General features: G+C 39.6%; 1 protein-coding gene across 1 annotated transcript in view; it reads left to right on the forward strand.

Annotated features, from left to right (window-relative positions):
- Positions 1-24,387, forward strand: part of ATG10 (autophagy related 10) — a 275,907-nt gene that overhangs the window by 65,125 nt on the left and 186,395 nt on the right. The window contains exon 3 of the mRNA XM_055123937.1: positions 14,472-14,567. Coding sequence (XP_054979912.1) covers positions 14,472-14,567 — 96 coding nt within the window. The remainder of the gene's footprint in view (positions 1-14,471; positions 14,568-24,387) is intronic.

Raw genomic sequence — 24,387 nt, forward strand, 5'->3', positions numbered from 1 at the left:
ACTCAGGGATCACTGGCAGTGCTCAGGGGACTATAGGTGATGCTGGAGATTGAACCCCAGCTGGCCACATGAATGGTAAGCACACTACTCCTGTTGTATTATCATTCCAGTCCATATATCATATGTATGTATGTATGAATATACATATATCATATATATAATATATCACACACATATTTAAAATATACACATATATAATATATACATATATAATATATATTTAAAAACTAAGATCTTTTACTAAAACTGTAAAAAGGGTCAATAAGATGGTATCAGCATTAAGAACATGACTTGTGCGGCCTACTTGGGTTCTATCCTCAGCATCCCATATATGGTCCCCTGAACACCGCCAGGAGTCATTCCTGAGTGCAGAGCAGGAATTACCACTGAGTATCACTGGGTGTGACCCTTTCAAAGCAAAATAAAACATGATATGTCTTGTATGCAGCTAAACCCAATTTGATCCCTGGTACCACTTGGTCCCTTGAGCACTGTAGTGTGAAACCCTAGAGGTCCTCCAAGCATCCCTGAATGTGGTCCTGGAGGTCCCCTCTCACCCTCCCACCCCAACACTGCCAGGCTGCCTGACCCAAAGGGCCCGTGAAGCATATCCTCCAGCCCTTGCACTGATCACTGGGCTGGTTGGCTGAGATTTGTGGGGCATCTCAGTATTGCTTGAAGACCCTGGCAAAATAAATAGATAAAACTATGGAAGAACAAATACCCAAACCAAAATATTTAGAGGGTCTTTTTCTTCAAGTTGCAATAAGATTAGACTGAATTTGTGTGTGTCCTAAATGCATTATGTCTGGCCTTGTCATAAAAAAATGAAGGAGTGTTGACACAGAGATGCAGAGGGCAAAAGCCACATGAAGACAGGGGCAGAGGTTAGAGTGGCACCTCTATGAATTGGCAAAAGCCAGGACCTGACAAGACAAGGAAGGATTCTGCTAGTGTGGGGAGAGAGAACTTAGCCCCATCGACACCTCCATTCCTGACATCTCACTTCTGACCTGGGGCTCTGAGAGGATAGTTTCTGTTGTGTTGAGACACATGTTTTGTGATACTTCACGTGGCACTTAGGTTTAGAAGGCCTTTCTCTCCTGCCGTTTCCTTTCCCCCTCTCCCACAGTAGGATTCTTCTCCAGGAGAAATGGATTCAGCTCTGGTTTCTTCATTGCAGTAAAACTTAGAAAAATTTGTAAAATCTGTGTAATGGGTTGCAAAGTTTTGTAATTAAAGTGACAACATGTTACTTGATAACTTACTACAACAGACTACCAAATTACTGCTTTTAATTGAATGAGGATAAAATAACTATAGTATAAATTAATATCTTTTTTTTTGGCTTTTTGGGTCACACCTGGCGATGCACAGTGGTTATTCCTGGCTCTGTACTCAGGAATTACTCCTGGCGGTGCTCAGGGGACCATATGGGATGCTGGGAACTGAACCTGGGTCGGCCGCGTGCAAGGCAAACGCCCTACCCACTGTGCTATCGCTCCAGCCCCAAAGTTAATATCTCCTATTAAATAATTTTATAACAAATATTATTTGTAAAACTATAAGGCTTAAGATTTGAAGTTTTTATTTGCTTTTTGATCATTTGTTTTGTTTTGTTTTTAGCTCACACTCAGGAATGCTCAGAGGTTACTTCTGGCTCTGAGCTCAGGAATCTCTCCTAGTGGTGCTCAGGGGACCATATGAGATGCTGGGGATTGAACCTGGGTTGTATGCATTCAAAGAAAGCACGCTACCCACTGTATTATCTCTTTGGTCCCAAGACTGGAAGTATTTAAAATCCAAATATCATAATAGAGAGGGTCAGAACTTGGGTTTTCTGTGTGTTTTTTTTTTTTAAATCTGTGATATTTGGAAAATAATGGTAAACTGTTAAAAATATTTCAAGTAGAGCCAACACAATATGTAACATTTTGTTGTTTTGGCAACGCTGGATGGTGTTCAGGGGTTACTCCTGACTCTGCAGTCCGGAATCACTCCTGGTGAATTTGGGATCAAACCCATGTTGGCCGCACGCAAGGCAAGCACCTTACACACAGTGCTATTTCTCCTGCCCCAATGTGGTAACATCTTCACAAGGTGGAAGTAAAAACAACACAGAAAAATTATGATTCTACAACAGGCCCACCAAACTCACTGCAGTTAGCTGGGGCACTGACTAACCATTCTTCAGGCACAGATAAGCAAGAAGGCTTTGGGAGTCAAAACCAAGTAGTTTGAAAAGTCTCAGGGTACACCAGGAGGACCCTTATCTAGAATAGAAGTTTGAAAATTCCAAACAGACAAGTTGGAAAACCTGAAAACAAAACATTACAAAATACCAAAAGAGGAAAAGTGAATAAATTCCCTTCCACAAAAATTTTTACAGAGAAACTTTCTGATAGATGCCTAAAGCACTAGTAAGGAAAAACTAGTGCTTTGTTTTCCAGGGCCGTTGTGGGGTAGGGAGGTGGCTTGGCACATCTGGCGTTGCTCGGTGTCCAGGGTTTACTCCTGGCTCTGTGCTCGGGGATCATTCCTGGCAGACTCTGGAGACCATATGGGGTGCCAGGGATCAAGTTCAGGTCAGCTGCATGTAAACAAGCCTCTTACCCCCATACAATCTCTCTAGCTCTCCAGAACTCATTTATTTATTTTTTAATTTAATGTTACATTTATTTATTTATTTATTTATTTATTTATTTATTTAGCTTTTTGTGTCACACCTGGCAATGCACAGGGGTTACTCCTGGCTCTGCACTCAGGACTTAGTCCTGGTGGTGCTCAGGGGACAATATGGGATGCTGGGAATCGAACCCGGGTTGGCTGTGCGCAAGGCAAACGCTCTACCAGCTGTTCTATCACTCTAGTCTTTGAGAACTCATTTATTTTAAAGTTTAGATGCTTTGGGTTCAAGAAAGGGAAAGGATTTATTTAGACTGTAACCATTCTCTAAAAAACATTTGAAGTAAGCATGCTGTTTAGGCACTTGTAAACACATTCATGTAACCTCACCTTACTGGTCCTGGTAATCTTTTCTCCCCCTGACAAGCTGCTAATTTTCTGTCCCTTTTCCTTGCCTGGGGACTCTTCCTGTGTGGTGCTTTGTCCTGAATTCAGGAAATGGGAAGAACAGCATTTTCTGTTCTTTGATCAATTAGAAAGGGACGGGAAAGAAAAGTAAGGGAGGTTTGTGAGGTCTGAGAATTCTGATGAGAAAAGGGAGCAGGAATGTCCTAAGAAAATGACCTTCTCAAACAGAGGAACACAGTGCTCAACTAAAGGGTGTGCCTTCATTGAATGGAACTGAAAATGAAAATGCCTTAAGTGGCATGAAACAATGGTCACTTGGAATCAAAGTGAAGGCTCTAACTCAGGGATTTTGCCCTAATTTGGTAGTGACCTAGGAAAAAAGTATTGGCTTTTTTCAGTTTAGCAATGAAAGGGTCAATTCAAAAAGAGGAAAAATAAGTAATATTTAACTTTGTATGCTATAGCATTTCATGGTCATTGAATCATCCTGATTTGCGGGATAAAAGGAAAGCTTTATTTTATTTATTTATTTTTGCTTTTTGGGTCACATCTGACAATGCTCAGGGGTTACTCCTGGCTCTGCACTCAGGAATTACTCCTGGCGGTGCTTGGGGGATCATATGGAATGCCAGGGATCAAACCCGGGTCGGCCATGTGCAAAGCAAACGCCCTATCTGCTGTACTATTGCTCTGGTCCCTAGAAGAAAAGCTTTAATGAATGTTTATCACCTAGTTTCCCCAAACAACAGCACCCTTTCTTTCATGAGTTGGGTCCTTTTCTTGATTTTTTTTTACAAAGAAAAATGCACACAATCATTGTGGAAATAATAATACAGCCCACAAATGTGGCTTAGTAGTAGAGCGCATGCCTTGTATGTGTGAGGCTCTGAATTTAATACCTGATGTCTCCTTCCAAAAAATTTATAATAACACAAATGCAAAAAATACAAATAAAAAGATTTTCGGCCCTATTCCAAATTCTGTAATTGACTTTCTAAGCACATGTAAAAATATATCTCTATCCATCTATAGTATAAATAATATTCAGAATATAAATATAACAAATGTGAATATCATTTTATAACTTAGCTTTTCCTCTTTTTTCCTTTGTTTTTATGCTGTTGTTTCTGTGATTCTGTTGGTGGGAGGTCACACATACATGGTTATGGTGCTTAGACAGGTGTGGTATTTTCCAGGAGGGTCAAAAAATTGATTGTGTTTGTACTCTCAGTTTAGGTGCTCGGGTGGGATGGTTACAGCATGGTGGTGTGCTGGAGGACACACTTTATTGTGGCTCTTAGGAGCCACAAGGGTGCACTTGGGCATTCGGCCCTGGGGATTGAACACAGAGTCTCTGATCTCAAGGCATAACTGGGACCTCAGTAACTTTATTTTCCACCTAACATTAGATCACTAGCTATCTTACTTTGTGAGCATATACCGAATAATCTTATTATTCCCAATTCCTATATAATATTCCTTTTATACAGAAAAATCTTATTATTCCTCATTCCTATATAATATTCCATTGTTTCCGTTGTTTGTATGATTTAAATTTGTCTAATATAAGCTTCTACTGGTGAAAATAACTTCTTATTTATTCTCTCTCCTTAGTTATTCTTGTGGTAATTTCCCAAACTTTGGGCAGTGTATTTTACTTCTAATTCTTGGATGATAACTGTTGATTCCTACTCGGAAAGATGAGGAATTTGGTGTCTCTATACTGTCTTCCATATTCCTTCCTATTTCTCCTTCTGAACTTGAAATTAATTATACCATCATTTTAATATCATCAAGATTTATAATATTTGAACTCTGTTCAGTAAATATAATTAGTCCTCTGTGCTTCATTTGTTGGCTACTTAGAAATTGAAACCTAAAAAAAATGTGTGGTAAGTATGCTCATATACACAAGATTCAGTGTAGGACAAAGTATTATTATAGAATGCAAATGTAACCCTATGACGCAGCACTACTGTGAAGATTCTCTTTTAGTTTCATACATGACCACAGTTGGAAAGTTCTCTTTGGGCCTGAGGCATAGAACAGGTAGGGTAGGGCGCTTGCCCTGCATGTGGCTGACTCGGGTTTGATTCCCAGCATCCTGTATGGTCCCCTACTCCTGCTAAGAGTAATCCCTGAGTGCAGAGCCAGGAGTCAGCCCTGAGCACGGCTGGATGTTACCACCCCCCCTCAAAAAAAAGTAGTCTTTTTAAACTGTAGAGCTAGAGAACCTGTAATCAAGGGCCCATAGGTGCGGACTTTTTGTAGGCTTAATTTCAACTAGTGATCAATTGAATTCAGTAGGCATTCTGGCAGATAAAAGCAGTTTTATACAGATAAAGCAATATTCATAGGTCATCTTGTCCAAATGATTAAGCAAAGGGATATCTGTCTCTAATGGGCAGAACATATCTGGAAAGATGATTTACTTCTTTCCCTGAAAGTTAGGTGTAGTTATAAGCCATAATTATCTCAGTTGTTTCTTCACCTTTCTCCTCCAGAAAGTTCTAAGGTATGGGTGAAATCCTAAATTAACAGATATGTCATGTGTAGTAAGCCTGAAAATATGACAAGACCAGGGGAAATTTTGAGGCATGCAAAGTTTTTTTTTTAAAGATGAACTGTATCATATTTTCACTTTTACATTTGGGTTTTTGGGTTTTTTGTTTTGAGTTTTTACTGAAGTGAACCAAAATCAACAGTTGCCCATGAATTAGTCTGCTGCAATCTGGAAACAACCTGATTGCCCAAGAACAGACACATAGGTAAAGAAACTGTGGCACATCTACACAATGCAATACTACTCAGCTGTTAGGAAAACTAAAGTCATGAAAATTGTCTATAAATTGATTACTTGGAGAGTATCATGCTGAATGAAGTGAGCCAGAAAGAAAGGGACAGATATAGATTGACTGCACTCAGTTGTGGTGTTTAAAATATATATACAGTAGAAGATATATTCATGGCCAGGGAAAACAGGGTCTAGGAGTACTCAGTGGTTAGAATCAACCAAAAGAGTGTGCATAGCTGAGGGTAGGTAAGATAGAGAAGGGACCGTGATGACAGTAATAGCTGGGAACGATCACACTGGATAAGAACTGAGTAGGTAAAGGGATATACTGGATAATTTTTCAGTATCTGTACTTCAGAGCACAATACCCAAAAGAGGGAGGAGAGGGGGGGTGCCTGCTATAGAGGCCGTCTGGGGGGCGTGGGGGAGGTGATGGAGAGGAAATTGGGGACACTGGGCTGGGAACTGTACACTGGTGGTGGGATGGGTGTTGAAACACTATGACTGAAACCTAATTATTAACAGCTTTGTAAAGCTCTAAAAAAGAAAAACAAGGAATTAGTCGGCTGCATCTGGGAAGTCTTGATACTGACTCAGGCATCAGGTCACCATGACCAGGATCACACATGCATTTGGAAGGCGTAACAGGATGAGAAATTGAAACCAAAGTTAGTAAGACTGGGTGGTATAAGGAGTGGACATGAGGAGACACATGAGCATATTAAGAATTGATTCTGGGGGAATCTCCAAATTCTTAACAAAGACTTTCCTTTATCATCAAAGTTTGGCAGTTTCAGTTTCAGTTTTCTTCTCCTCACCACCCCCACCCTTCCCTCCCACCCTCTCCTTTAAGATCAGTCCGCTTTGGAGATTGTCTCATACTATTGGTTTGATCTTTTATAGAGGGAAAGAACAATCACGTGATTTCTGTGGTCTAACTCTGGCCTGTCTTCAGGACTCACCGGCTCTGCAGGTCATGTTTTGATAAGTGCCTGCAGTGGCCTGGAAACTTCCTCTTGTCTTAGTTTCTACCTTATGGTCTTGTCAAACCCTTTCTGCAGCTGATCATTCTGGGCAGTTAACTTGAGTTTAAGTCCTGTATGCAAAGCTTTATTCCAAAGTACAGCTGAGGTCCTTAGATAATTGCCACCCAATTTTTTTCAGAGAGCAGTGTTTTTCTAGAGATGATTGTTAAAAGCTTATTAAAATTCAGCAACAGAAGCCCTATAATTATTTGGGTAGCTGGATTTCAACAGGCATAACATAGCTCTCTGGGTGGCATAGTCCATGACAGCTTGTAAGGAAGCAGATCCAAACATGTTCTGTTGCAAAATCCTTAGATCTCCGTCCAATATGCAGTCAGTGCTAAACTTGAAAACTTGATTGTCTCTCTGGGGTGCTGAGGCCTCCAGGACATTTCCTCCCTAGAAGTTCAAGATTGGAATCTGTTGTAGCAATGTGATGGCCTAGAGGTGTATGTGCAAAGGACAATCAACTAAAGGATTTAACACGAAGTGTTATTTATTCATAGGTACAAAAAGTTCTGTAAACTAAACATTTAAATTTCTTCTAAGTTCTTCCATGTGTGTCACCTCAACCTGCTTGGGTGTCCTTCTAAATATATTTAGTGTACACACAAACATAGGGAATTATACCTAAACAAATGATAACATAATGTACATATATACGTATTGCTCTGCCTACTTTGCGGGGGTGTACTTACTGATACTTGGAGCTAGAGCCACTCAGGGCAACAGAAGCCCTATGTTCAGCTCAGTACTTGGGCCCAGGAGCCACTCTTGGTAGTTTTAGGATGAGGGCACATGTGGTGCTGAGGGTTGTACAGGCGAGGCACATAATGCCTTCTCAGCATACTTTAAAAAAATCTACCTTGTTTCTTACTTCATATTAAAACTTAAAAAACTTACTCATTGTTTATGACTATGTAGCATTCCGTTATTTCGTTATACCACAATTTATTCAGCCAATTCTTCCTGATAGGCACTTAAGATTATTTCTAACATTGTATTATTAAGAGAGTCCTTTATATTTATCATTGCATCCATTTTATTTTATATATGTACAACTGGATGCATAATAAGAGTTCCTGAAAGTAGCACTTCTGGGTCAAAGGTGTGTGCATTTTTAATTTGGATGATTTTTGCCAACTTGCTCTCCAGGAAGGAAATGCTCATTTAAACTTCTGTGCCCCTGGCGATGTATGAGAGTGCTCACCTGTTTGTCTACACAGTATATTTAACAATTTTTTTTTTTTGCTCTTTGCCAATCTGATAGGTAAAAATGGAATCACATCATTTTAATTTGCATTTTCTTATGTGTAACATTAAATTATTTTATTTAGCAATAACTGTAATTCCTTTGTAATGAGCTCTCTATATCTTTTACTCATTTTCTTAGGAACTGTTTAACCTATCTTATTGATTTGTTGGAACTGTTAATATGTTGAGGAAATTAAAGTTATCTGTTGGTAAAATTAGTCTATGATGTAAACTACAAACTTCCCCTGGTATTTTGATATTTTTCTCTTTGTTTTCTTTTTAAAATTTTTTTTTTGTTTGTTTTGGGGCCACACATGGTACTCCTATCTCTGTGTCCAAAGATCACTCCTGAAGGTGCTCAGGGGACCATAGTAGTAGCAGTGGCCGAACCAAAGTCCACTGCCTGCAAGGCAAGTGCCTTACCCCTGTGCTATCCCTCCAACCCTAGGTATTTTTTATTTTGTTAGAAGGTGAAGAACATTCTATTAGTTAACTGGGAGAATTTTGACTGCGAGGAGGTATTCTCTTTTGCAGTCATGGTGTCTGGGTTACTGGACCTGAACTTTTCCTATTAGTCTTTTTTGTACTCTGATAGAGGGAAGTTCTCTGTCTTGTGGCTAGACAGAGAGGAGTCCTGCTGGAGGCGTGGAGCCAGACATGGGACAGAGACAGTTTTAAATTAGGAGATCAATGGCAGTTCAGAGGACTGGATCAAGACTGGGCAGGTCCCAGAGCAGGGTTGAGGTGGAAATCAAGACCACTTAAAAATCAGTTCCAGCATAGAACTGAAGAGAGAGAAGCACCTTCAGAGGCTACTTTAGAATAAAGGAACAAGAGCTCTGGGTGAGAGTTGGTGAAATTTGTCATCTTTTTTTTCTCCAGCTGTATATGACACAATTGACCCCATTCTCAAGAATCCAAAAGAACTCCCCCTGAATTCAGTCTAGATGGGTTCTCGGCCCTGACCATGGCATTGATCGAGTCTGACTTCACTGGTCTGAGGCGGGATCTCTGCAGCAGCATTCTTCAAACTTCCCAAGTGATTGTGATCTGTACCTTGGCATGAGAGCACATGTTTTACACAATCCGTTTGAGTCAGGGGTTGCAGTGTGTGCTGCCTCAGTGGTTCCAGAGGTGAGCATGAATCACACTGCATCCCTTAAATGCAGTTCTGATTTAGGAGTTCTGGGGTGGGGCTTGCAATTCTGCCTGTTCAACAAGCTTCCCAGCAACTCTCCGGTTGCTACTCCCCAGACCATACGAGCGGCTGGAGCTTGTTACTCAGAGCACAAAGCACTGGCTTACATCAGTTCCTGAACGTCAGTAAGCTCTCTTCTGCCCTGATCTTATTCTCTGGCAGAATTTGCTTAGTGTGGTAGAAACAACACTGGGGTCAAGAGACCTGCTTTCCACTTCCAGCACTGCCCTAATTAGCTGGAAGACGAGGCTCTTTAAAGTCTTTTAGTCCTTTGCCCTCTTATCTCTAAAACAAGAGAGTTGGACTGGATACACTGTAAAGATCCCTTTGTTCTCACCTCCTCCCAGGCTGTTCCTGGGTGTTTTTAGACCGAGTGGGGATCAGGTTTTTATGTGGAAATGTAGTCGAGATGTGGCAGTTAGGATCCTGGGCGTGCCTTTCTTCCCGCAGGACTCCTGTCTGGGCCTGAATTTTAGATTTACTGAGGGATGGGACCATAAAAATAGCATCTCATAAGGATGTATAAAGTTCATGGCAAATTGTAAGCTGTCAGAAGGACGAAAGGAATGTAGCAGGCTAGAGCCATGTCCTCTGGAGCAAAGAGGGGGACAGTTGAGTTAAACCTCCTTTATGGCCACCTGGGGCCTCAGCAGGTGCTGGGTGCATATCTCATCCCTTCATATCTGCCTGTCTAACAACAATGAAGAAAACAATATATTCTTCTGCTGCAAGTCAAAACAATGTAGGAAAGGCCAGCTTCTGTGGAAGTAAATGCTTGAAGAAGAACATGTGAAATCACACCTTTTTCTATCTTTAGCGGTTTTCTTTCCCCAGGTTTTTTTGGGGAGTTCACTACTAATGGTGCTCAGGAGACCACACGTGGTTCTGGGGATCCAACCAGGGTTGACCTCATGCAAGACAGGTATTTTAGAATAACCTTGACCTATCTCTCTGGCCCTCTATATTTTATTTAAGAAAAAAAAAAAACTGGGGCTTGAGTGATAGCACAGCGGGTAGTGCATTTGCCTTGCACACAGCCGACCTGGATTCGATTCCTAGCATCCCATATGGTCCTCTGACCACCGCCAGGGATAATTCCTGAGTGCAGAGCCAGGAGTGACCCCTGTGCATCGTCGGGTGTGACCCAAAAAAAGCAAAACAAAACAAAACAAAACAAAAAATAATCTAGAATTGTAAGAGATAGATCTGAAAAGAAAATTACCATGACTAAAATATAGGTTGTGTATTTCCCTAAATACATTGATGAAAGTATCAGAAATGACAACATAGAAGTTAAAGTTTCTTAGTTATATGTAATATTTAAAATGACATCTCTCTCTATATCAACTCATTTGGAAAGATATCATGTAAATCATTTAGATTTTATACCATAAGTGCATAGGAATTTTTTTCTCTACCTCTGTTTGATGTCAGAGAAAATGTATTTTGCATTGTAACTAGAATTTTGCTAATGGTAGCTTTACTTTAGAAAAGGTTGTATGACTAGTGTCAAGATATAGAAAAATATGAATAAGTTACCCTTGTTTGATGAATTATATCCAGTGAACACATTTAGCCCTACCAAATATCCCAAGAGTATGGTTCATTTTTTTTCCTACTGACAGATTATTTTTATTATTCTTTTTTTGCTTTTTGGGTCACACCTGGCAATGCACAGCGGTTACTCCTGCTCTGCACTCAGGAATCACCCTTGGCGGTGCTCAGGGGACCATATGGGATGCTGGGGATCAAACCCGGGTCGGCTGCATGCAAGTCAAACACTCTCCCTGCTGTGCTATTGCTTCAGCCCCTGACATCATTTTAAAGTGCAGACTGCTGTTATTTTATCTCACGAACACATAATAGTATAGTTGTTTTGTATTTGGCAATTTTTTGGTTTGTTTTGGGGCCACACTCAGCAATGATCAGGAATTATACCCGGCTCTGCACTCAGGAATTACTCCTGGCAGTGCTCAGGGGCATATGGGGATCAAACCTAGGTCAGCCACGTGCAAGACAAGAACCTTACCCACTGTACTATCAGTCTGACCGCAGATTTGGCAAATATTTGAGATAATCAGGGGTTGGAGAGATAGTACAGAAGGTAAAGTTTTTACTGGGCTTGATTCCTGGTACTATATATGGTAGCCCTGAGCTCCACTTGGAATCATCACTGGCTCCTTTTGGATCATTTTCCCACCCAAGAGTCTGAGGCCAGAAGCCCTGATCCCCACATTGACCAGATCAGAGTTCTTCTGTAATCACCCTGAACTAGGATACCCAACTTTACTGAAAGGGATTAAGAGAATGATTCCTAGAGGAAAATTAGCTACTATTCCAAAAGGAGAAGTGAATACTTGATGTAAACAGAAGCAACTATCAATACATAAGTCTTTCTTATTTTAAGTAAATTTACTTTGTCTAACTATAAATATTCCAGTGATAAAGGATTATCAGAGTGTTGAATGTGTAAAACAGGAATTTACAACAAAAATTCACATACAAAATATGTAATTCTAATGCAATACTATAACATGGTAAAGGATAAGATAGCTTGCCATGTAGGCAAGAGTAATATTGAAAATATTTGGCAGCTTTTATTGAAAGTGAGTAGAGTTGTTCAAACAAAGCTTTGTTAAGATAAAACAAATACCAGTAACTAAGCAAATACTAAAGCACAGAAAATAAAAATAAAATGTTAAAAGGGTGGGGTGCTAAAAAAAAGAAAAATAAAAGAAAATATTTGGCAGCTTGTGACAATGGCAAGAAAAGTTGGATTTGGCTAATCAAAACAGGTGCTAAACACATCAGACGGGTAGGTGCCCTGTCTGAGTGCTAGTGGGATGTCAGCCTCGCTAAATGGGGGCATTGGAAAGGTGCTGCCAATCGCTTAGAAAGTCTAGTTACTATTTCTCCATGGGCTCCTAGGGCTTCCTATCTAAGTACTGCAAATCAGGTGGCTTGGAACAGAATACAAAGGTATTATCTCACAGTTTTGAAGGGAGAAGTTGGAAATCAGGGCCATACTTCCTACAAAGGCGACATGGAAATGCCTCCTTTGCCTTGTCTGACTTCTGGTGGTTGGGGGCAATCCCTGTTATTCTTTGATGCTAAAAGCACGGCTAGGATCTCTGCCTTGGTTTGTTTCTTATCCCTCTTCCCTCTGTGCTTGTGTCTCTAGACATTTTTATCTCTTCTTATAAAGATATTAGTCACAATGGGTGGAGTCACCTCATCTTGATTAACATCTGTAGAGAACCTGTTGACAGGTAAGGTTACATCTATAGTTTCTAGGTGAACATGAATCTAAGGGTGTCAGTATTCAAGCCAGTGTAGGTACAAATTGGCATGACACAAGTTAAAGCACATTCAGTGTGAAATCCCTTGCAAACATTTTTCCTTTTTATTTAAAACTTGATTTTTTAAATCTTTGTAAAATTTTGGACTGAAGGAAAATTTTCAGCAGGAGTACTGTTCTGTATTTACTACTGCATCCGATCAAGTCATCACTTTCTCCCCTTAATTATTATTATATTAATGTGATTAAATTATGAATGTCACAGTGACAATTTGGTAGAAGATGAATATTCATTGAATGAGAATGTTTGCACACAAAGCATTACATTTTTGCACTGACTTTTTAAAATTCAGATAGATTTTTTTAAATGAGGGTCACTATGGGCAGTTTTTGAAGAGCCTGGAGGCCAGTCCTGGTCATGCTTGACCCTATGCTGAGTATTAAGCTTAGCACTTGGGTTGGCAATGTGGAGTTGGCCCTGATGGTGCATGGGGACCAAGGGGCTGCAGTTAGTCTTGCTTAGACGCAGTCGGATGATGCAGGAACCAAGCTCAGCACCTCTATTATGCTAGGCTCTACCACAAAGATTTCCCAAAACTCAATTATGTTTTTACCTTTATGAAATGGAGTTGACCACAGAAATAGATGAACAGCACCCAATAGAGTGTTTTAAGAGTGAGTACAAGAAAAAAGGAGTGAGGAGCAGAGGATGTGATTCAGTGCTGGAGCTCTTGCTTCTGTTGTACAAGGCCCCGAGTTCAATCTTGTGCATCCCTCAAAAATAAAAAGGAAGGAGTAGGAAATCATATTTTCAGAGACATATTTGAAAATGGTAGCAATTGTCTCAACTATTTGAAGAACATCTCTGTGGACAAGATTGACTCCAAGGGGGAAAGCAAAAACCAGTGAGTTAAGGTTAAGAGGAGACAGCTTGAGCAATACAAGACACACCTTTCTAAGTCTATTCCTCAGTGCAAAGGCATCATGTACCTACGTGGAAGTGACCAGTTCTCAAATGCCCAGTCATTTGAGGCACAGCCATGCCCTGGGACATTTTAGTGGAGATCTTGCCGTGAGCATGAATGGAAAACGAAACCTTCTCCAGCTCCAGGAGCTGCTGCAAGTCCTCCTAAAGTGTTCTCTCAGGATGGCATGAAAATATTCACTATGTGACAAGAGATTTCCATGCATTTGAATAGTTTCTGAAAGTTGCCATGAGGAACAAGAAGTCCCAACAGAGAGTTCAAGTCAGTTGAGAACAAGCTTCAGGATTTTTTTTTTCTTGGGGTTTGGGCATGTGGTGATGTTCAGGGATCCTGGCTTGACTCAGATCACTCCTGGTGAGGCCCAGGGGACAATATGAGGTGTCGGGGACTGAACATAGATGTGCTGTGTGCAAGGCAAGTGCCTTATCTACTGGATTATCTTTCCATCCCCCAGAGTCCAGATTTTACATCTCTCTGTGTTTTGCTGGAATCCCAGCAATAAAAATAATGTGAAAATTTGCAAAAGAGAGAGAGAGAGAGAGAGAGAGAGAGAGAGAGAGAGAGAGAGAGAGAGAGAGAGAGAGAGAGAGAGAGAGAGAAATATTTGCTCTGTGCCTTAAGTGTTGTGGACTGCTAGGAGGTAAAAGGGGGAAGATTTAGTTTCAGAGAATGAGAGACATTAATAAATTATAACAGTGAAAGATTACATTTTCCATTTATTGGTCACCCACTATGTGCAGAGGACATGGAACTTTTTTTTTTTCATCACATCATCTCAGTTAATGCACTTAAATTCTTTTGCTTGTTTTTATTTTGAGAAGCTGTGGGTCTGAAAATGATGTGCTTTTAAAATAACATTTCCCCTTTTTATTATTTGTTGCAGGACTGTTCTGATGGCTACATGTGCAAAACACACTTTCAAACCAGGGCGTCACCTTTAGAAAAATCTGCCCCTGGGCAGGCATCTCTTCCCATGGAGGTGAGTGGTATCTTATTCTTCTTGGCAGTCATTGTGGAGTATAATTTTTTTAAACTAAACACATCACTGTATCACTGTCACCATTTAATAAATTAAACATATATTAAAAATAATATCTGCTATTGGATACTGGGTCTGAAGGAGTGGGGAGAAGATGTATCATGTGTCAGGAGGCATTTCTAGCACAATACTGAAAGCAGCAACTGGCAACGTGGTGAAGCTGAGTTCTACTCTGCATCTCCTGGTGGTAGTGAGACTTCACTCTTGTCTTCGGTTGTATCTTTTGGCCACAGATGTCCTCTGTTGCCTATTGATTTTTCTCTGGTGTAGTCCTCTCAAGATGATACAGCCCTCTCCCTAGAATGCTTAGTCCAAGATTGGAGACTTCATTAACTCATCTGTCTTTAACTCTTTTCCCTTCTGCCCTTTAAAATATACTGGATCTGGGTTTCATTCTTTAGAGGGCTCTAACCTTGATTTGAAAATCTTGCTAGATTAAATTTTAATAAGGCTTAGTGGTTTTTCTGGGGTATGTTCCTTTTTCTTTAATCAAAATGCAAATTGCTTGAGTGTATTTATTCTGGATAACATTATTTTGTTTGCCTTGGAGAGCACACCCAGTGGTGCTCAGAACTTACTCCTGCTTCTTTGCTCAGGGATCACTCTTGGTAGTGCTCAGGGAACCGTATCCAATGTCTGGGATCAAATGGGGATTGGTAAACTCCTTAACTCCAGCCTTTGAGGATATTTACAAAACATATCCATTGTAAAAATAAATAGATAAATATATTAAAAGGAATTTAAGAAAATGAAATGCCCTTCAGCTGAAGGTAACCATTATTAATATTTTAGTAGGTATCATTCTGAAAATTTTTATCATACACAAACATATATCTTTTTACAGTGAACAGGTTTGTCACAGATGACTTTTCCTGTCAGTAAATAAAGAATTCCATAGCTCTTTCAGTATCTGTGTTGCATTCTATCCTATAGATGAGCCATATTATATTGTTTTTATTTTGAAATCAAATACTTGCATCTGAAAGTAGAATTCCTAGAGACCTAATTGATTCAATAGAGAGGAGGAAGGCATTGATGCTTATAATTCTGAGAAACCTGGGAAGTAGGGAAAAAAGACATTCTTGTGAAGAATTTAAGTCTTTCTCAAGACTAGTTAAGACAGACCCATTTGATAATCCATCTGCCTTCTCTGCCTGTGTATGTCTCTGGCCAGCATGTAACTCTGACCAGTGTAATCTGGTTTATAAATTAATCTCAAGAGCACTGTGTATGGTCATAAGTTTAATGCCTTTGAGGCAGGTGCTCACATATTGATTACTGCTTTGTGGTTTGAATAACCAACATAAAATGTGAAGTCAAGCTACTTAGGAAACTTTTCAACAAGTTGACTTTAAAATCTACTATTTTCCTTAAAAATTAAATCATTATATACTTTTACAAGGCATATTAATTTAAAAATGTTCATGGAAATGATTTAGAGATGAATTACCGGTTCTGTCTAACAAAGATAGCAGAGATGTAAAGAGCACTAAAACGTAATTATGGGGGTCAGGGAGATAGTTTCACGATCTGGGGTGCCTGCATTGCATGAACAAGGACTCAGTTTAGAACAAGGACTCCTTGTACCACATGGGTCCCATGTATCACTGGATATATCCCTGGTAATACCCAAGTTGTTAGGTGTGGCCCTGGTGACCTCTGGCAGTGCTGAACCCAAACACCACTGCCTTGCCTGTCTGAGCATTGACCAGTATTGCTCCTCTGGCTATCACCAGAAGTGACTTGAGTGTTCCTGAGTGCTGCTCATGAGCTTCATCCTACCAACACCAAAAAAAAAAAAAATGAGTAAAATGAGTAAAAAATGTGCACATACTGTGAACAATTTATTGCAATTCTAGGAATTTAATTTCATGAAATGGTTCAAACATTTTCCAGTTAATCTCAAACATATAAAAGTTCGGGAAGAGTTTTTCTCTAAGTATCCATATACTCATTATCTAGTTTCTACCATTAACATTTTGCAGTTGTTTATTACATAACTCTCTCTCTGTTAATCTATCCAGTCCATCAATTTTCTTTTACTGCAGTACTTCTACATTAAAGAAAATTGCAGGAAAATATTAAAAAATTATCATAAATGTACACAAAGATTCACATAAAAGTATAATAATTTCATTAGCATCGATTTTAGGAAGAAATGGAAACAGCTCAAATGTTCAATAGCCCTGCATTAGTTCATTATGACACATCTCTAGCTAGATATTTTGATTCCGTGGGTATGGAGGGGGCCTAAGAATTTGTAGGTCTAACCAGCATTCAGATGAGGCTGAAACTGCTCACCCAGGGTGTGCACTTTAAGAACCACTGCACTGGTTTGAGAGGGCATGCTTAGCCTGGTTAAGATGCTGAAGTGCTGGGAGGGCTAGTTACTGTAATCTATGACAGAGTCTATATTGAGTCATCTTGGGTATGTTTAGGTTGGGGTTCACCAGAAGCAGTTCTTGGGAAGGAAAGGCCTGTGTCGGAGACTTGGAGACTTTGCAGATACGGGAGGAAGGGAGTGATGGAAGCAGAACAGCACAAGGGAGATAAGCTAAGGATGAATCTGGTCTTTGCTAGACAGACTTTAGTCTCATCTGCTGTGAAGCTCTGGAACAGAAACTGCTGCCAAGTCAGCCTTGCTTTATGTCATGGGTTGGCCTTTTGTACTTTCTTGGTGATAATCACTGGTGTGTCGGTCACTCCTTGTAGTAGCAGTGACAGAGCTTCCCAAGCACGGTGACCCCCGTGTTGCTGAGAGAGGACCGCCAACTGGTATTATTTGGTGCAGGACTGTTCTCATGGCTGCATGTGCAAAACACACTTTCAAATTAAAAGTAGAACCAGGGCATCATCTTTGGAAACATCTGCCATGGGCAGCCATGGAAGTGAGTGGTGTCCTATCATTCTTTTAAGATAATAGCATGCAACAGAATCTAAGTTGGTAGTTGATACACTGGATCCATTGGGCCTTGGGTGGGGCACTCACAGCATTCCATCACAGAGAATAATCTAAAACCTCAAAAGTGGAATGTGCAGGGCAAGCCATGTATAAAGTCTACATTTAGAGTAAAGTGATGTGGCTTGATGTGACATCACCAAACTTTGAGAAAGAGCTCTTGATTTGAGTTGACTACAACTCAAGATAACACAAATAATGCCATGGGTGCTAAAAAGACTAACTGGACTCTAGGCTGATAGCATCCAGTTGGTCTTTTAAGCTTTTCATTAAAGCATAAGTGAATCCTAGATATGGTTTCAGAACTCCTGGGCATCTGTGAAAGGCTTTTAGGGAGTCAAAAGTCTTGACTCCCTAAAAGCCTTTCACATTATAATTTTATAATAATATTGATATTATTTACATTTTTCCCTCTCTCATTCTCAAGCTTTCCTATGGCTCTCTGATGAATGGTATTGCAACTGATTGAATGCAGAAATAGTTACAAGGATCCAGCTGTCCTCTGCTGCATCAAAAGATGTTTTTGAAATGTAAAACAATGGCAATTTTTATACTAATCTGTGTTGTTTGGGGAAATATATTTATATCAGGGCAATTTACTATTATATTAAGTTTATATCTTTAAATGAATTAACAAGTAATTAAACCCATTTTTTCAAAAGCAAATATGTAAGGATTGAGATAGGGGGAAGCACTTTTCAAGCCCAAGTTCTCTGCCAGTGTCAGCCAGGCTGGCCAGTAGTACTGTGTTGGGTCTGAGGATGTGGTACTGACTGGACCCTACCATGACTGCTGCACTCAGTGCTTCCAGCAGGGCCAGGGCAGTGACGCTTGGGAGGCCTTCTGGTGCAGAGGATTGAACCCCGCCGGGTGACTGCAGGCCCACATTCTAACCCTGTCTTAGTTCCCCAGCCCTCCTATTTTCAATTCCATATTTTTCAAGTTTAATACAGTGGTTGCCAATAGATACAACCCTCTTAAAAGCTTATTGGGGTTCTCTATGAATTTTAAAAGAATAATGGGGTCTTGAGACCAAATTATTTGAGAACCACTCATTTAGATGCAAGATACATTCCGTTCTTACATATGAAGAATATTGACAATTCGGGTATATACAATTAATGAATTAATGAATACTTAAATCACTGTATCACTGTATCATTGTCATCCCGTTGTTCATTGATTCGCTCGAGCGGGCGCCAGTAACATTTTCATTTGTTCCTGTCGCATGAAAGTGTAGCCCAATGGCGTCTGCTCGCTCCAGGAACATGAAAAGCATGTTATTGTTACTGTTTTTGGCATATTAAATACATCACAGGTAGCTTGCCAGGATCTGCCATGCAGGAAAAAACAAATAAAGAGGTCTTGATTTATACATAAGTAATCATTGAAAATAAATCATGAATATAATTTATCTAGGCAGGGAAGCGGGTTAAGGGCCATAGCTGGACTGAGAAGTGTATTACTGTCAGGAATACTCGGGGTTTCTGATGATGTTCGACTAAGCAGAAACCCTAGGGCGGCTAGTATCTTCTGATAGCTAGAAGGCTTTCCTGTGGGACAGAGTAGACGGAGCCCTTCTTTTTTATTTTGTTACTTGATGTCAGAGGCTAGAACTATTCCCAGTTTATGGAAATTTTTCCACCCACAGTTCTCTTAGTATTTAGGAATACGGCAATGAAAGGAGTCTACGTGCACAGTTGTGAGCCCCCTCCCTTTCTGTGAAAATAGGCCACCCTGGTGGATAAACTTCTCTCCAGAGAGGCGTCACTGACTGAAATGCTTACTTGTGGAAAACACCAGGCCAATGATGAGTGAGTGAAATGGACCCCAGGAGAGAGAGAGAGAGAAAGAGAGCTTCATCACAGGGGCAGTGATAGGAAACTCTAGGAGGAATTTCTCCAGAGAAGGCCAGGAGCTCCATTTTTGTGAGTTGGTTCCATTCTTTAAAATTGCATACATGTATATGTGCATGTGGACCAAGTAGATTATATTACCGCTGCAAAATGATCCTCAGGCCACCAGTTTATAACCTTATAACCTGTCTTCTAAACTACTGCAAGGAGCTCGATATTACACAGAAACCGATCTGAGGAACCTCCAAATTCTTTTGGAATTTAAAGCTTGATGGTTTCCTATTTGTATATCATATTTCCTATTTAAAGATATCCAAAGAGAATACCTCTGCAAATAATTTCTTCAGAAATTGTTTTTGTTTTGGCCATGTGTGATGTTGGAAGTAGATTTACTTTCTTGTTTTAAGTAGAACTGACAGATTGGGGCAGGATTGTTGTATTCGTGAGTTTTAGCTACAGGAGTATGTAGATATTGTAAGATTTTAAAGTCAAAGCAAAGTCTAACAAATATGTAAGTAAAGATTTTTTTTTTTTTGCTTTTTGGGTCACACCCAGCGATGCTCAGGGGTTACTCCTGGCTTTGCACTCAGGAATTACTCCTGGCGGTGCTTGGGGGACCATATGGGATGCTGGGGATCGAACCCAGGTCGGCCGCGTGCAAGGCGAACGCCCTACCCGCTGTGCTATCGCTCCGGCCCCAAGTAAAGATTTGTTAAAAAGCATCACTTCTACCTTTAAACTTTACTTAAAAAATTTTATATTTTGGGGGGGAGTCACTTAACCTGGTGATGCTCAGGGGTTACTCCTGGCTTTGCACTCAGAATCACTCCTGGCAGTGCTCAGAGGACCATATGGGGTGCTGGGAATGGAAGCTGGGTTGGCTGCATGCCAGGCAAGCACCCTGCCCTCTGTGCTATCTCTCCAGCCCCTCTACCTTTAAACTTTAAAATATAATTTAAAAGACTAGGTCAAAGAATGAGATACATTGAAATGTACTGAATTTATTGGGGTGTCTTTGTGCTGATTTGGGGATGGGGAATTGTTTATAGGTTATTGATAATGGGTAAGGCATTGTTGGAGCAGTTACTATGACCTTACTTAGACACTTATGAATATATGAAATGGAACGCAAGACTGGCAAATTTTGAATAATAGGTTTTCATTGTTTTTTTTTCTTTTTGGGGTCACACCTGGCGATGCACAGGGCTTACTCCTGGCTCTGCACTCAGGAGTTACTCCTGGCGGTGCTCAGGGGACCATATGGGATGCTGGGAATTGAACACGGGTCAGCTAGGTGCAAGGCAAATACCCTACCCACTGTGCTATCATCCCAGCCCAAGGTTTTCATTGTTTTTGACCTCCAAAAGTCTATTGCCTCAATTTAATATTTTCCAAATAAAATTAATTACCTTTATTAAGGTCCTACACCATCAACACTGCTCTTGAGCTTCATATATTTAACACTTAATTTCCACAAGTATATATTGATGCTAAAACTCCACTTTATTAATTTATGATTAAATGAATGGAGCCGAAAGATTTGTTTTAGAAAATTTAAGGCACAGTTATTTAACAGTAGTGAAAGCCAAAAGTGTCATGACATGTTCGTCTGCTCTAACTAATATAAGCTAATTGTAGAAGTTACCAAAGTATTAGAGAAATAAAACAGTAGTTTGAGTACAGGAGGATACAATCCTATAGTAACTTAATCGTTAAATAATTTTAATAAAACAGTCATTATTCTCAGTATATATTACTGCAAATTGCTAAACTTTGAAAAATGTATGATTTTAAATTATTTCACAGAATAACAATGACAATGACTAGAATATAAGAGCAAGGATAAGTTTTCTATTGTTTAGCATTAAACCACTGTTAATAAAAGAAAGCAATTAGATGAATGTTCAATATAGATATTTCTCATTAATGATAAATAGTAAAAATTACTAATAAATGGTTGGGGGAGGATACCTGAAAATATTTTCTGCAGAACTAGTTTTCTAACTAACTTGACTTATATTTTGTTATCTCTAATTTCTTTATTTATAAAATACTGAATCATTTTTGTAGAAATCAGAGATGACCAAAATGTATCCTTTGATTAATTTAATCCCCAGACCATACCATGCTTTCTTTTTTTTTAAATGCTATTGCAGTTTGAGTTCTTCCAATTCTGAAGTTAGATTACTAGAGTTCCATCTTTTTCCTTTTGAAGTGACATCTGAAGTGGATATTGAACATATTTTATTTATGCACTTGCTACCTGTGTTACTTTATAGCCTTGGGTTAGACCTTCAGATTATATTTTTTATAAAACTATTAAAATGATAGTCATAAAAATAGCAATAGTATGCTACTGGAGAGAAAAGTACTTTTGTCTTAGGGCCTTGAAGTCCAATGACAGGGATTTTTCTTAGATCAGAGTGGGTAGAATATTACAGAGATCTCTCAACAAAAAACAACCTATAATAAAATCCCTGAAGCATAATAGCTAAGCATCAGTAATAGGAAATGATTTCAGTTGCCAAAGAAACAAATCAGAGAATGAAGATCTTCTGAAGTAACCAAGGCTTTGAATGTACTCATTTAGCCTGAGGATTCTGTGAAGGCTTCTAGGATGAGTTCTATTGTGTATGTCCGAAATAAATTCGTATGTCAGTATGTTGTGTTTCTTTCTTTTAAATAGTGGAATAAATGGGTAAGCCATAATTCTCAGCTACTGCTAACAGTTTCTTTGTAAGAGTACTGCTATTTTTAGCTGAGGTGGAGACATGTTGATAAATATAAATGATGAGTAATAAGTGTGATATCATCTGTATTTTAAAAATGTAATAATTGCAATGTTAAAATATCACACATGTTTAATGTGTGTAGTTACAAATAGTAGCACCGATGGTGATTACTCAGTTTTTACAGACTGGTGCGATCAATCTAATATGGATAGATTTTCAAATAAAGTAACCATTAATACATAAAACTCAAATAACACTTTTTTTATTGAATGAGCTATATTTAACCCATGTTTTTCATTCCCCCCGCCCTTTTTATTGATTCACCATGAGGTATAATAACAGAGCTTTTATGTTTGAGCTTGGATCATACAATCATCAAACACCCATCCCTTCACCAGTGCACATTTTCCACCACCAAAGTCCCTAGTACTCCCCCCACACACACCCCATTCCACACCTATCCCTGCCTGTGTGGCAGACAATTTGCACAATACTCTCTTTCTCTACTTTGGTTACCTTCGATATTTGAGCTCAGTCCCACCATCACTCATACCTGCCGAAAATGCAATGCTAGACAATGTGTTTTGTATTGCTTGTTGTGAGTACAGTATAATGTCACGTGGGCAGGAATTCTAAAATTTTAATAATTAGGGCCTGGAGAGATCTCTGCAGCAAGTTGCTTGGGTTCGAGATTCATTTGTGTGTCCCTGGATTGTGGCCATGTGGGAGCTTACGTAGATGGTGGCCGTGTGTAGGCATCATCTCAGGGTCCCATCGGGGTTGGGGGGAGGAAAGGGACCAACTCCTCCTCTGTCTTGTGAGGCCTGGTGTTTCCCGCCGCTGCCACCCATACTGGAGCTTTTCGCTGAGTTCTAGAAGATGGCAGCCACCAGGATTCCTAGAGGGCAGGCAGAGGGACAGCACTTGCCCCTAGCTGGAGTGGCCCAGTGAAAATGGTCTTTTGCAAAGTCCAGAGCCATCTCTGGAGCAAATTGCTCAGGTCCGAGATTTGTTTGTGTGTCCTCCAATACCACTTTTGTATTTTTTATATCAAAAGGCACTATAAAAATTACATTTTAATTAATTAACTTAAATTTTAAAATTAAAAGTCACTGTCATTTCACTGTTATCCCATTGCTCATCAATTTGTTCAAGTGGGCACCAGTAACGTCTCCATTGTGAGACTTGTTGTTACTGTATTTGGCATATCGAATACACCACGGGTAGCTTGCCAGGCTCTGCCGTGCGGGCACAATACTCTCGGTAGCTTGCTGGGCTCTCTCTCCGAGGGGGGCGGAGGAATCAAACCTGGGTTGGCTGTGTGCAAGGCAAACGCTCTACTGCTGTGCTATTGCTCCAGCCCAATTTAATAAAATTACAAGTAAATTTTAATTTTATTTAATCAAACATGTAAATAAATACTATAGATTTGTGTTATGTTTGACAGGAGAGGAACATAGGACATTCAAAAGACCCAATCAGGTCTGATTTATATTTGCAGAATTGAAATATTGTGGATTATTGTATTAGATCTAGTTCTTCTTATACAAACTATTTCTTTAACTTTTATGGAGAATTATTTGTTTACTTAGAACTCATTAGAATCAACATATAGAGAGGTGCACCAAAACAATTTAGTTTCTAATGAAATTCTAATGAAATTTTTGGGGTCTTAAAGCAACTTAATTTTAGACTTAGGTCTTCAATTACTTCTCAGTAAAACTGAGGAGAAAAGAAAACAAACAAAAAGAGTTGCAGGTCCAAATTCAACTTAAATGTTAAAGTAACTTCGAACAGTAGTTGTTCTGCTGTGAATTCAGGAAAACAGGCAGGACAATGTTCCACATTCACTTGAATTTGCTGGGTCCTAATTCCTTATAGGATTTGCCACCACCAAAAGTACCAAAATCCCTCTGATACTCTATAGAACGCTTTCACACTATGGGCCCCTTCCAGCTCCCTCTCTGATGCCCCAGTTCTGAAGTCTGAGTAGGAAGTTGGTGTTGGATTGGTTTTGTCTGTTCTATTTCTTTATATATACACAGGAGTGAGGTTATCCAATATTTGTCTTTCATCTTCTGTTAATAGTAATCATCTCTTCTTATAGCTGAATAGTACTCCATAGTGTATACATATTATATCTTTGTCTACTCATCTATCATTAGATACTTGCATTATTTCCTGATCTTGGGCTACTGTAAATAATGCTACAA

Source organism: Sorex araneus, chromosome 1 (genome assembly GCF_027595985.1).
Source record: "Sorex araneus isolate mSorAra2 chromosome 1, mSorAra2.pri, whole genome shotgun sequence".
Classification (NCBI taxonomy): Eukaryota; Metazoa; Chordata; class Mammalia; order Eulipotyphla; family Soricidae; genus Sorex; species Sorex araneus.